Below are 13,975 nucleotides of genomic sequence, written 5' to 3'. Positions count from 1 at the left end.
TTTGGATGGTAAATGATTCCTGGTTTTATCCCTGCTGAGAATTTGCCCCTTGTCCTCCAAACCTGCCTGCACATATATATATTTTTTAATCTTCTGGTATTGATTCTCTCTGTTGTCCTTTTTTATTCCCGAAGGTCATGGTAAGCAGGGTGGTTGGCATCAGTTTTCTGAAGAATCTAGTCACGGTTATGGGCCTTCTCGGTCATTCAGTGACAGGGTGTTAGAAGATGAGAGCTTCCGGCCGTCTGTTGCTCGTGGAGATGGAAAATATATTAGAATCGGTAGAGAAAGTAGAGGTTCTTTTAGTCATAGAGACTGGAGAGGTCACTCCAGGGAGACCAACAATGGATTTGGGAACTCATCGCGAAGGCTATCATCGCAGGATGTGAGTTCTGATCAGAGGTCCGTAGATGATACGGTGACATATTCCTCTCCTCAATCTGTTCATGGGTTGGAAAATGGCCCGAGATCTGACGTGGAAGTGCCCCTTGGCTCCACTGATTGGAAGCCACTTAAGTGGTCCAGATCTGGGAGTTTGTCTTCTCGTGGATCTGCTTACAGCAGTTCGACAAACTCGAAGAATGAAAAGGCTGATTTACCTCTTAGAGTTGCATCTCCTATAGAAAGCCCTTCTGCGGAAGCTACTGCCTGTGTGACATCTTCTCTGCCTTCTGAAGATGCAATTTCTAGGAAGAAGCCAAGGCTTGGATGGGGTGATGGATTAGCCAAGTATGAGAAAGAAAAAGTTGAGGTCCCCGATGGAAGTCTGAGAAAGGAAGTGGCTCTTATTTCAAGCGGTAGTGCTGAATTAACTCACTCCCTTGGTTCAAATTTTGCTGAGAAAAGTCCCAAAACTTTGCCCTTTTCAGATTGTGCATCTCCTGCAACTCCATCCTCTTTTGCCTGTAGTTCATCATCAGGTAAACTTTTTCCATACAAGAAGGAAATTAGACTGGATATTCTAGTGTCTTGAAGTTCTTTATGCTTGTAATTAGCTTAATGCACGCGATAATTATGACAAGATTGTATGCTTAACCTATTCCTACAACATTTTTATTAATTTCTCAACCCTTGTTCTAGTCTCCAGTTCACTGCAGTTTTGCCATGCACGTGCTATTATTAGGTGGACATCTTTGCATGTGCAGTTAAAGGTTTTGAGGGTTGTGAAGAGTAAACTTTAGTTGAACCTAGACAAAGCAAGTTGTATCGAGTATATACTTTGAATTAAAGGATAAGAAGTTTGAATTAGTTGATGGAATTTGGGTTCTGTGCACCTGTTTTTTTGATAAAATTTCATGTATTAAGAATTTATGATTGCATTGTTTTCTCTGATGTTGGACTTCTTATTTCTATTTCTTCAACCTACGAATCTCATTATTAAACTATGAAAGTTGGTTTCTATTAATGTTAAGGGGTAGTTTTTTTTTTTATTTACCTGTAGACGTTTTATTTTCCTATTTTTTGAGATTACCTTGGCCCTAAACTTTTTATTATTTGATACATGCCCTCCAGAACACTAATTATAACTTTCTTAATCAATCGGGGTCCTTTATTTTTCCGATTTAGGGTATTTTTGGAATAGTTTCCCCATGGCCCGTCAGTTTGGTTGTGGTTTTGTGGGACTGCTTTTGTTTTTTCTTCGTGTGTTTATTTCATTATAGTTCCCTCGTGTGTAGAAAAGCAGTTGGGTGAGTGCCTTTAATTCTTTTAGTAGCCTCTTGTGGTTAAGAAGTAATTCTATACTTGAATTTCATGTTTAGGAATTTTAGTATAGATTTTCTTTCTTTCTTTCTTTCTTGCCACTCTTTATGCTGAACAATCATCTTTATTTCTTTTTTCTCTTTTGAATTGAATGCAATAGGCTTGGAGGATAAGCCATTTAGTAAGGGAGCAAGTGCAGATGGCATGATGTGTAGTTCACCTGGGTCCGGTTCACAAAATCTTCAGAAGTTATTGTGTAGTATAGAGAAGATGGAGATTAGTTCAATTGCTAATTTAGGATCTTCACTTGTTGAATTGTTTCATTCTGACCCGAGTACAGTAGAATCATGTTTTGGGAAGTCTACATTGAATAAGCTACTAGCATATAAAGGTGAAATTTCAAAGACATTGGAAACGACAGAGTCTGAAATTGATTCTCTTGAAAATGAACTTAAGTCTTTGAAATCTGGAAATGGAGGCAATGTTTCTCCTAAAAAATATTCCAGTGCCACACATTTGGTGGAGAGTGGTACATATTTCAAAGAACAAGACGGTGTCTCTTGTATTGTTCCTCGCCCTGCTCCCTTGGTGATAGTTTCTTCTTCTGATGCAACAGTTGAGAAGATGCCAGTGTGCAAGGGTGACATGGGAGTTGAAGATGTTGATACAAAGGTTGATGAAATTGATAGTCCTGGAACTGTGACATCAAAATTTAATGAACCATCCCAAGTAGTAAAGGCTGTTGCTTCCGATCTTGTGGAAAATAGTCATTGCTATGAAGTTACAAATGCAATTGTCCCTGACAAGATGGAAGGGAATTTTCCAATATCTGGGCCTTCTGTGGATGAACATAAAACAATTGGCTTTGGCAATGAATGCATTCTTGCTAAGAGTTGTACCAGTGAATCTATGTATGGTGATTTGATGGCCCAAGCTGATAGTAGATCATCTCTTTGTGATTTCATTTTTGCATGTAATAAAGAATGTGCAAGTAAAGCTGCAGAAGTAATTTTTAAGAAATTACCAGCGGAAATGTGCAAGATCAGCAGTAAAAGCACCAAAATTCTGTCCTGCTCGGAGACGGAAAAACTTATTAAAGAGAAATTTGCAATGAGGAGGCGGTTTTTTAAATTTAAGGAGAGTGCATTAACCCTTAGATTTAAAGCCTTGCAACAATCATGGAAAGAAAGTCTGCTGCATTCTGTAAAGAAATGTCGTTCAAGGCCACAAAAAAAGGAGTTGAGTCTAAGGGTGACACATTCTGGCCATCAGAAGTACAGGTCTTCAATTCGCTCCCTTTCGGTTCAGCAAGGTAAGATTACTTTCATCTCTCCTTCAGTGGTATTTCTTTTCCTTTCCACTCCAGAACTTACAAATATGTCTTGAATTTGAACAAATTCTTCAAATGTTATATTGTCCATTTTCTACATTAGAAATGATTTGATTTATTTGTGTTGTTGACAAAACTGTAGTGTGTATATATAAATTTCTCTTAACATTTAAAAAATATATAAAGTATATATATAAATGAGTTAGAATGTTAATGATGAAATTCTAGGGAATATTCTCATCTGCAATAGTGTATGGATTTTGATTTTTATTATTGGAACTTTATTTTTAAATTAAAGAAAGCAAGTCTCTGTACACTTCTTGTTGTGATTGACAATTAATTGGAGTTATCTTGTATTTTATACTCCTTATTTCTTCTGTTATTGGTTGGTTGATTTTAATTGGTGGATTGTGTAACTAGGCTTGTTATGTTTTATTGAGTTGAATTCATTGAGAATTGTGGTGGTTTTTTTTTTTCCAACCAAACATTTTAGTGTCCAGGATCCAGGTTGTCTCAACTAGGAAAGCTTCAAAAGATTTAGTGGATGTGTTCAATATTTCCATCTTGTAGCCAAAGATCTTGGATGAATCATCTACAAAGAGACATGTACTTTTTATCATATATTTTGGTGGAAGTCTACATTTTTTTTGACGTCTTCAAAGTTGTTTGTGGGTCATTAGATTCAAACCTTTGTTGTTGTCTGTGATGTGCATATTTTTCTCTTCCCCTTTGTGAGGTAGTCATAAATCTCTAACAATCACGACATGTCGTTATGATTTAATGAATGCTTAATTTTTTTTTTCCAGGAGCATGTCAGAACTCTTCTCTTCACACAGAAATCGCTGTTCGTCACTCCAGTAAGCTGCTGTTGAACCCTCAAATTAAGCTTTATAGGAGTACCTTAAAGATGCCAGCTATGATTTTGGACAAGAAGGATAAGAAGGCATTGAGGTTCATCTCTAATAATGGGCTGGTTGAAGATCCCTGTGCTGTTGAGAAGGAAAGGAACATGATAAACCCCTGGACTTCAGCCGAGAGAGAGATATTCTGGGAGAAACTATCGTTGTTTGGAAAGGATTTCAAGAAAATCTCTTCATTTCTTGACCTAAAAACCACAGCTGATTGTATCCAGTTCTATTACAAAAACCATAAATCTGATAGTTTTAAGAAGAATAAAAATTTGGAGTTGGGCAAGCAAGTGAAATCTTCTGCCATCACATACTTGGTAACATCAGGGAAAAAATGGAATCCGGACGTTAATGCTACCTCCCTTGATATTTTAGGTGTTGCGTCAGTAATGGCAGCACAAGCAGACTATGACATTGGGAACCAGCAGAAATGTACTCGCCATTTGGGTATGGGAGGGGAAGTTGAGTCAAAAGTATCATGGAGTGCTAGCACTCCTTCAAATAAGAACAGTTTGGATGCTCTTCAGACTGAAAAGGAAACAGTTGCTGCTGATGTGCTTGCTGGTATATGTGGTTCAATATCTTCAGAGGCCCTGAGTTCTTGCATTACAAGTGCTATTGATCCCAGTGAGGACCACATGGAGTGGAAGTGCAATAAAGTAGATTCTGCAGCGAAATTGCCTTCATCGTCTGATGTCATTCAGAAAACTGATAATGAACCTTGTTCAGATGATAGTTCTGAGGATGTAGATTCTTCAAATTGGACAGATGAGGAGAAGTTGATCTTCATGCAGGCTGTATCGTCCTATGGTAAGGATTTTGATAGTATCTCTAGATGTATCAGATCAAAGTCTAGGGACCAGTGCAAGGTTTTCTTTAGCAAAGCTCGGAAATGCCTTGGACTGGATTCAATGCATACTTCTGGAGATGTAGGCGAAACACCTGGAAGTGGTAATGATGGCAGTGGGAGTGGAACCGACAGTGAAGACCACTGTGTTGTGGAGATATGTGGAGCCCGTGGCAGTGATGAATTTGTCTCTGAGTCAATCAACGGTGTAGCAACATCTGTTAACGTAAATCACGAAGAATCTGTATCTGCTGTGACTGTCAACATGCGGACTAGTAGTGAATTTGAGGAAAGTACAGAACTGCAACAGTCGGATGAGAATTGTCAGGCTGTCAGAAACTTGATTTCTGAGACATCGAAGGAAGAGGATGTGCCTAGTCTAGACACTCGTTCTGCCTACAATCTCACAAATGCTGCTGCTGCTTCTCTGAGCCAGCCCGTGCATGACCACAAAATTGAAGGCTCTTCTGAAAATACTGAAGGTGGAAGCAAGTGCTGTAATGAACCTGATATTCTGAGATCTGAATCAGTGTCCACATTAGATGAAAATTCAGCAGCTGTGAGTGAGAGCAGAGCTATAGCGAAGCTTGTATTTGGAGGAGAAGAAGAAGGAAGCAACACTAATTTACATGGTCAGAGTATATTGCAGGGCTCAGTTCAGGATTCAACTGGCTTTGATTCCAGTCTTGCCCCAGAGGGCAGTTCCGTAGGACCTGATCCACAAATCTTGCATCCCAACATTCTTAAAGTGGAACCTGCAGAGAAGAAGTCTTGTATCGAGTCCGAGGAGAACTCTCTTGCTGTCAAGAATTCTGATCCCGGTGTCATTAGAAGGGAAGAGGTGCTTAACCAAGATATATTGTCATCACCACTTGTTTTGCAGGAGGTTAGTGATGCGCATCAAAAAGCTATGAATAAAGATGACCATGCTGAGCACCAAAATAATTTGTCGCGCCATAGTGAATCATCCAAGTTTCCAAGAAGCTACCCGTTCAATAAACAAAATTTTGAGGGCATGAATCAAAATATCAATCACACATATTTTCCTGTTGTTCAAGGGCTGTCAAAGCCAGACATCAATTGTAACAGTACGTATGTTGCTGAGGGCCACTATCTTCAGAATTGTAACAGTTCCAAGCCGCACAACCCGGCTGAGCTTCCTTTTTTGCCTCAGAATATCAAATTTGGTCATGGTCATCAGAAGAACGCTTCATGCAGTGGCAGTGCTTCAGCATGCAGTGGCAGTGCTTCAGATTCTGATGTTCCACGCAGGAAAGGTGATGTGAAACTGTTTGGTCAGATACTAAGTCATGCCCCTTCCCAGCAAAATTCAAGTTCTGGTTCCAGCGAGTGTGGGGAGGAAAAAGGACTTCACAAGTCAAGCAGCAAATCGTGCGACATAGGCGAAAATGTTCCGTTACGGAGTTACGGCTTTTGGGATGGAAGCAGAATACAGATGGGTTTGTCCGCTTTGCCTGATTCTGCCATTTTACAGGCCAAGTATCCTGCTGCATTCAGTGGCTACTCTTCTACGTCTGTTAAAAATGAACAGCAGCCATTGCAGGCACTTGCAAATAATGGTGACCGAAGTCTTAACGGACTAGGCTCCGCTTTTCCAGCAAAGGATGGAGTGGTTGATTATCATTCGTATAGAAGTCGAGATGGTGTTAAGATGCGACCGTTCCCAGTCGATATATTCTCTGAGATGCACAGAAGAAATAGCTTTGATGCTGTATCCTTGTCGAGTTTACAACAGCAGGGAAGGGTACTAGTTGGAATGAATGTTGTTGGAAGGGGAGGGATTCTCATGGGTGGTTCTTGTACTGGTGTTTCAGATCCTGTGGCAGCCATTAAAATGCACTATGCCAAGGCCGAGCAGTACGTCGGGCAACCTGGTAGCACGTTTACCAGAGAAGATGGTAGTTGGAGAGGAGGTAATGGTGGAGATTTAGGCAGCAGATAGTAGATGCGCACCGGGGGCCTCTGCCTGGTCGGGGAGGTCCTCACATGTATCATAATTAGTCTGTTTCAAGTTTTTGTTTTTGAAAAAAGTGGTAGGAGGGTAGAAGTAATTTGAACCTATGAGTTCTGAAAAATCCATCTTTTTGGTTGAAGAAAAAGGGAAGAGATTTTAGGGGAATGTAATATTGTAGCAGTCTTATATTTTTGTTGTATTTGATTGTTGTGACACAGAAATAATCTTCTAAAAATGGGAGCGGGCATAGTTACAGCTCAGCACCTGTTTCAGGTGGATCCTTCAACTTTGATAATCTAACCCTACCTGACCCGCGACATTATCAAGTGGAGGTTAGTAGTTTTGGTCAGCTTCTCCTTTTCTTGACATTTATTCCCCCCCTTATACTACTTGTATGAATAGGAATTTAGGAGTATTGTATTTTGTAGGATTTTGCCTATAATATAGTCATCCAAAATTTGTATTGTATCATATTTCCTTGTTTGTATTTGAGTTTTTGACTAATTTGAAGAATGATTAGTCTTGGAAATGGTACAAATTATTGACTGCTGCTTTTTCACTTTCACTGTTATAACCAATGAATGTATGAGAAAAGAATAATTCTTTTAATCATATGTTTAATCGTCGATTGTGATGGTTTACTTTCAATAATTGATTACTTGAATGAGACTCGTGGGGTCCTTTTATCTTTAGAAATATTCTCAAGTCACATTTACAAATTTTGGTGAATTGTGTTATGGTTGGGTCCTAGTTCAACCATTCTAGTTCGGGATAGCTCTTATTAGTTTAATTTTTCTAGCATCATCTTCATATATTTCAATATTTTTTACAGTAATATTTTTATTTGAAAGATACACTAAAAGGTGAGATTTTGAACAGTTTTTGTTCATTTTTTAAATTAAAAAATAAACGCAAAATAATATTTGTAATAAAAAATTTAATTTTTAAACTCAATTTGTTTAAAGATTAAGTCAACCAATTTTTAATTATTAATTAGGATTTTAGGGTGCGCCAGCAACTTGTCGAGCGAACATGACATGATTTCATTTCATTGCATTATGTTCTAATATTAATATTTTATCTAAAAGCGTTAAACAGTTGGAATGCTTTGGCAATCGAATAAAAATAACTTTCAATATATCTTTTTTCATGTCAGATTCGTTTGATATTTTTAATTTTTGACAATTAAATATATTTCCTTCTGATTAAGTATGATGGTTGAATTTTAATCCTATTTAAAAAAACAAAAGTAATTTTATAAAAGTTAAAATTTTATTTTGTAATCATTTGATTTTTTATTTTTATTTTTAAAAATTAAATCTATTTCATCTACATTTCTTATAATAATTTACATTTTTTTAAATACAATAATTGAATTCTTAATCAAATTTTAAAAATAAAAACAACTTTTTGAAAGTTATTTCTTTTAGTTCTCAAAATTTGGCTTTATTTTTTAAACTATTGATAAAAATAGATAACAAATGAAGAAATTTGGAGGTGAAAATAGTGTTTATGAGCTTAATTTTAAAAAGTAAAAATAAAAAATAAAATAGTTACCAAATGGGATTTTAATTGTCAAATTTTGGCTTATTTTTTTAAACTATTGATAAAAAAGTAGATGATAAAGGAAGAAGTTTAGAGGTGGAAGTAATGTCTATATGCTCAATTTTCAAAAATAAAAACAAAAAATCAAATAGTTATCAACCGAATCCGTAATAATTATTTTTTGTATCTATCTATATATAAAAATAATAATTCAGCTTTTATTGCCAATGTTACTCTTATTAAAAAAAATCTGGACAGTATTACTTTTAGATGTTTGACTAAATTTTTTTTAATAGAAGTTCTGGAATAAAACCTAAACATATAAGCAAAAAGAAATTTATTTATTTCTTTTAATAGAGAATTAAATTAAAATTGTCTAAACGGAACATAAATTTTATATATATTTTAAACTAGGCAATCCAATAAATACTTAAATGGGTCAATATGTTTACATAAAATTTACATACTTTTAGAATTTTAATTTTACCTTTAATAAAACAAATATAAACAAAGTCCTAATGTGTAATAATTCGGTATCATTGAATAGTTGAAATTCTTTGAACACATAAATATGTCACTCGAAAAAAAATAAATTTTGCTGATGAAGTTCGACACGCCAAATAATATTCTAATATCGTGATTTCATGTTGAAATATATTAATGAAGAATATGATAAGTCAGCTTTTGTTTAGCAAGATAACTTAATTGAAGATTTTAATTATTTAAAAAAAATGAAAGACTAAATTGAGAACCACACAAATAAAATAAAATATTGGTTACACAACACTTTGGTATATTTACAGATTTTAAATCCATATCAACATTCCATGAATTTTGACTTTATTCACAAAGTACTAATAACAATAATAATTTAGAATGAAAGAAAGAAAGAAAGACAAAAAAGCAGCTCAGCCATGATTGAAACTTCAACTATTTTAAGGCATCAAGAAAAGAGTTGCAATTGTAACGACCAACGAGATGAAAAACCAACCATGGCTTAAGAGGTCGTGTCAATGGCCGAGCAAAAACTTTCAATGCGCCTATCTGTATCAACATCATCGGCCTTCTTATGATCCATCAGTTATATTTGATTTCTGGTAATGACTCCATTCATTGTAAAATTCTTCTTCTTCTTCTTCTTCTGTTTTTTTTGAAAAACATCTGAAATTTGATTTTGTTGTCGTGGTTGTTGTTCGTGATTGAGATTGAAGAAGAAGAAGAAGAAGAAGATGATGATGATGATGATGATTTGATTTGATGTTCTGTAAATAATATTTGATCGGAATTCGTAGGCCCCATGTTTCCCCTGCTACGGCCAAAATCTGAAGACTCGTTAATTTTCCAACCCTACTGTTGAATTTTTATGGTTTTTATCTCAAGATCCGGTCCACCTTCTCCCCCTTCCTCTATTTTCTCTCTAGACCTATTCTGATCGTTTTCTTTAAGAGAAACTTTGGTTTATGGTTCATGACGATTCGGAACTTCATGCATAGGTATTGAAATGATAGCTCGTTTCTTGTGGATTTTCTTTATTTCTTTTGCTCGAGTCTTGCCGTGGTAGAAATGCTATAGAATTTGAAGTTCGTTTCATTGGAAAATTTCGATGCATGGTGATCCTTCTTTGGTTAAGATTTTGCAGTTTTGTGATATTGGTGTTGCATCGTTTATTGATATATCTTTTACAGAGATTTTTAATTTTTTCGTTTTAATTGGTGAACAGATTTTTTTTCTTTCGTACGTAATTTGATGAACTATTATCTATGAGTAATTTAATGGAATGTCAATTGACATGCCATAATCTATACAATTTTCTTTAGCAGTCAATGTCATATATATGGTGTTTTTAGTTTCATTTTGGTCTGTAAATTAATCTGTTCTTCTCTCTCTGCGACCAGATAAAGTGAAGGAAGACATATGAATGAATAACAAATGGGGAAGAAAGGGAGTTGGTTTTCTGCAGTGAAGAAGGTTCTTAGTCAACCTTCTGAGAAGAAAGACAAGGTTTGAATTGAGCTACTTCTGTTAAATTATATTTTGTATTGTTTTTGCAATCATATGGAAGTCTGCCCTTTAACTTTAGATATATTGTTTCAACAGAAACCAGACAAATCTAAGAAAAAATGGTTCCAAAAGGAGGAGAGTGTGGATGTGATATCCTTTTTGGAGCAATCTCCATTGGATGTTCCTGCACAACCTCCTACAGAAGATGATGTCAAACAAACCGAACCTGAGAATGAGCCAAGTGAGCTTGCACATTTGGAGGCTGCAGAGCCTGCTGTTGCTGAAGCTCAGCCGGCTGTGGAGGTTGAATATCCACCTAGTCCTATCTCCTGTCGCCCAGAAATGTCGGAGGAAACAGCAGCTATTAAGATTCAAACTGCATTTCGTGGATATACGGTACTTCTATATCTAGTTTACATCAAGTATAAGATTTTTAAGCAATTAGAAACATTGGTAACTGTTGTTAATGATAGAAACAATAAGCTAAGATTATTTGTTAATTTTTAAACTATTTCCACCTATCAGTATTTCAAGAAATTTATAGAATTCATAACCAAGTTTTATCTTTGAGTAGTATATGGATTGGTCGTCCCATTTATTTTCTGCAGAAGCAGTTCATTGTTTCTTCAAAATAAGTTCTTTTGGAATACGTTAGCTTTCACTTTTGATGAAGTATCGGTTGAAAATCCAACTCATACGTCAGTCAAGAGGCTCATGTATGGTCAATGTTGCTCATTGGAAATGAGAACCTTCATGTTGAAATTTTACCCTCATTCTTCTTTGTGCTGTTCCTATTGAAATTTCGTGAAAGCATTTCTTGATGTCATTCAACTCTATCTGGATTTTGAAGAGTTCTTCTTCTGCCAGATATAGGAAAGCATCAGTAATAATCTACATCATGATTTTTCGAGTATTTTACATATCAGAAATGACATGTACGAATGTTCTCTTTTTCTTTTTAAATTATTTATTTTATATTTTTGCATTTCTCAATACAGGCAAGGAGAGCATTGAGAGCTCTCAAAGCGTTGATGAGATTGAAGACGTTGGTACAAGGGCAGTCTGTCAAACGGCAAGTGGCCTCTACTTTAAAATGCATGCAGACCCTTACTCATTTACAGTCAGAGATTCGTGCAAGGAGAATAAGAATGTCTGAAGAAAATCAGGCTCTTCAGCGGCAACTTCGTAACAAACGTGAGAAAGATCTCGAGAAGTTAAAATTTGCTGTAAGTTCTCTTTGTTCAAACTTTTCGGCTGAATTTAACCTATTGTATCTGTAGCGCTTGAACAAACATGTCTGTCACTGTGCTGTGTCAGTATGAGCTTTTGTTCTTTATTGTAATCTGCCATCATTACAACTTGCACTACAGATGGACGATGAGTGGAACCATAGCACCCAATCTAAAGCACAAATTGAAGCTAAACGATTGAATAAGCATGAAGCTGCAATAAGAAGAGAAAGGGCTCTGGCTTATGCTTACTCTCATCAGGTACCAAAACTTATTATTTCCTTAATCCCGTAGTATGTGCTTTGCTGAGGTCAATTCCTGACTCTGGATCACAATGTTCTTATTGGTCCAAATTTTTTAGAGGACATTGTACCTGGTGAATTGAAGGGTACTTCAATCAGTACATATAATTTGCATATTCGATTTTATGTAATCACTTTAGTTCTATGGTTGCAGTGCCATCATCTATTACGAGTTTTGCTCAATGCATTTCTTTGTGATAGAAAAAAGTAACTGGTGTCAATAGAATATCTCACTTCACTAACTTTCTTTGTAAGGTGGTTTCTAGAAAGTCTCTTGTAGGTTACCATATTTAGCAACTCCTTGCAGTTTTTGTTCTGCTCATAGTAGGATTGTTTCTCAAGTTCTGTAAACAATAATTTCCATCCAGTAGCGTTTCCTTTTAGAATATCAAATGAAAATAAGTTTTTATCTGTTATGAACAGCAAACATGGAAGAATTCTTCAAAAACTGCAACCCCCACTGTCATGGATCCAAACAATCCCCATTGGGGTTGGAGTTGGTTGGAGAGGTGGATGGCAGCTCGTCCATGGGAATCTCGAAACACCACTGATTACCCAGATCACATTTCTATCACGAGTCTTGCAACTCGCGCATCTGTGGTCGACATACTCCAAATTTATGCTCGTCGTGATCAGAACTCTTCTACCAAGCTTTCTCCAAAGTCTCCTACAAGCCAAAAGTCAAGCCAATTGCATAAATATCATTCACCTTCAACTCCCAAGGCATTATCTTCATCATCTGGCAGAAAGAAAACAAATGCAGCCAAATCAAAGGTAGGCAGCTGGGGTGGGGATGATGGTATAAGGAGCACCACTAGTGTCAAATCAAAGCTCTCTCGGAGGCATACTATTGCAGGGTCATCATTCAGGGATGATGAAAGCCTTGCCAGTTTACCTTCAGTTTCAAGTTACGCGACGCCATCGAAGACTGTGAAGACTCGGTCCCGGTTGGCAAGTTCATCTAGAACAGAGAAGAAAGGAACAATGGAAAAAGGATCTGCAAGTGCAAGTTCTGCAAAGAAGCGGCTTTCCTTTACAGCTTTTCCTATTAAGCCAAGGAGGCAATCTAGTCCTCCAGTTGTGAATACTAGCTAAGTACATTAAAAGATGATAAAGTTCGCATCATAGAGAGTGGCAGTACCAAAGGAAAGGAGGAAACAAATTCATTGATCGTGAGTTCGTCAATCCAAGGATCGTACTTTCGTCATTTGCTTTCTTCAACAGCTTCTACTTCCCAAGTGAGTGAGCATATATATATATGTTTCTTGCAAGCACCGGTCCATGTCCATGGTTTTTTTTTAGTTTCTTTCTTTCTTCTCTCTCTCTTTTCTTAAAAAAAATATTTTTCTTTTTCCCATACCATTGGTCTTCCTGAAATTCTTATCTGTATGTAATAAGATTTGTTTTTGGGTTGCATTTATCTATTGAAACCATTTGTAAATCTGTTTGTCTATAATATATTGTGAGGATTCTTCTGGGTTTTCTTTTGAGACAATTCTTTGACTGGTTCATCTTGTCTCTTTCAAATTTCATTTGTTTAAAATAACATTTTTTTTTGTAGTTTACTTGCAGTTTCTTTGCTTACTGTAGATTCCTCTACAACTCTTCGTTTTGGTCCTTTGAGCAACCAACTTGAGTATCTATTGAAGTAGGAATTGGGATGTGTCCCTTCACTTTTCTGGGAAAAATTAGATGTGTATATATATATATACAGGTTTCTTTTTTAGTTCTAGTGAAATTCATACCTCTAATTTTATTTTATCTTTTGTTAATGATATACTATCTTAATCAATTGAATTTAGGGATGTTCCTTTTTTCTCATTTGTATAGACTTATTCCAACAATTTGGCCACGTTATGTTCTCCATCTCCACCCTGTTTCTGGTTTAAATCTCTCTGTCCTTATACCAACAAAGGTTTTATTGATAGAATTTACTCAATATATAGAAAAATATATTCAAAGTACATAATTATATAGTATCATCATTTTAATTTGAAGTTAAATTGTACCCTCGCACTCTTTTAAATTTAAATTTTATCCCAAACAAATAATAGTAATTTTACATTTTTGCAAGTCATTAATGCTTCAACTGATTGAGTTGCAACATGTTTAATTTATTAATATCAATTACCTTCAT

At 35.9% G+C, this 13,975-nt stretch overlaps 2 protein-coding genes across 4 annotated transcripts; both read left to right on the top strand.

Annotated features, from left to right (window-relative positions):
* On the top strand, positions 1-7,320 carry LOC150030066 (uncharacterized). Its single transcript, XM_090310105.1, has 3 exons — positions 1-920; positions 1,862-3,013; positions 3,838-7,320. Exons 2-3 carry the CDS (start codon positions 1,906-1,908, stop codon positions 6,747-6,749), a joined length of 4,020 nt encoding a protein of 1,339 aa, XP_090166231.1. The 5' UTR covers positions 1-920; positions 1,862-1,905; the 3' UTR covers positions 6,750-7,320.
* Positions 7,321-9,188: 1,868 nt separating this feature from the next.
* Positions 9,189-13,333, top strand: LOC120081555 (protein IQ-DOMAIN 2-like). 3 transcript variants are annotated; one of them, XM_039036541.2, is made up of 7 exons: positions 9,235-9,403; positions 9,511-9,799; positions 10,202-10,307; positions 10,404-10,703; positions 11,306-11,533; positions 11,678-11,797; positions 12,262-13,333. In XM_039036541.2, the coding sequence occupies exons 3-7, from the start codon at positions 10,236-10,238 to the stop codon at positions 12,931-12,933; spliced, it is 1,392 nt and encodes a 463-aa protein (XP_038892469.1). In that variant the 5' UTR covers positions 9,235-9,403; positions 9,511-9,799; positions 10,202-10,235; the 3' UTR covers positions 12,934-13,333. The 3 variants fall into 3 exon arrangements, with proteins under 3 accessions (XP_038892471.1, XP_038892469.1, XP_038892470.1); XM_039036542.2 differs by having other exon boundaries at positions 9,270-9,403; positions 9,518-9,799; XM_039036543.1 differs by lacking the exon at positions 9,511-9,799 and having other exon boundaries at positions 9,189-9,403.
* Positions 13,334-13,975: the final 642 nt, after the last annotated feature.

Source organism: Benincasa hispida, unplaced genomic scaffold (genome assembly GCF_027475165.1).
Source record: "Benincasa hispida cultivar pf3 unplaced genomic scaffold, pf3_genome.v1.1 HicScf633, whole genome shotgun sequence".
Classification (NCBI taxonomy): domain Eukaryota; kingdom Viridiplantae; phylum Streptophyta; class Magnoliopsida; order Cucurbitales; family Cucurbitaceae; genus Benincasa; species Benincasa hispida.
The sequence above is the reverse complement of the archived record's forward strand: the minus strand, read 5'-3'. Positions and strand labels throughout refer to the sequence as shown.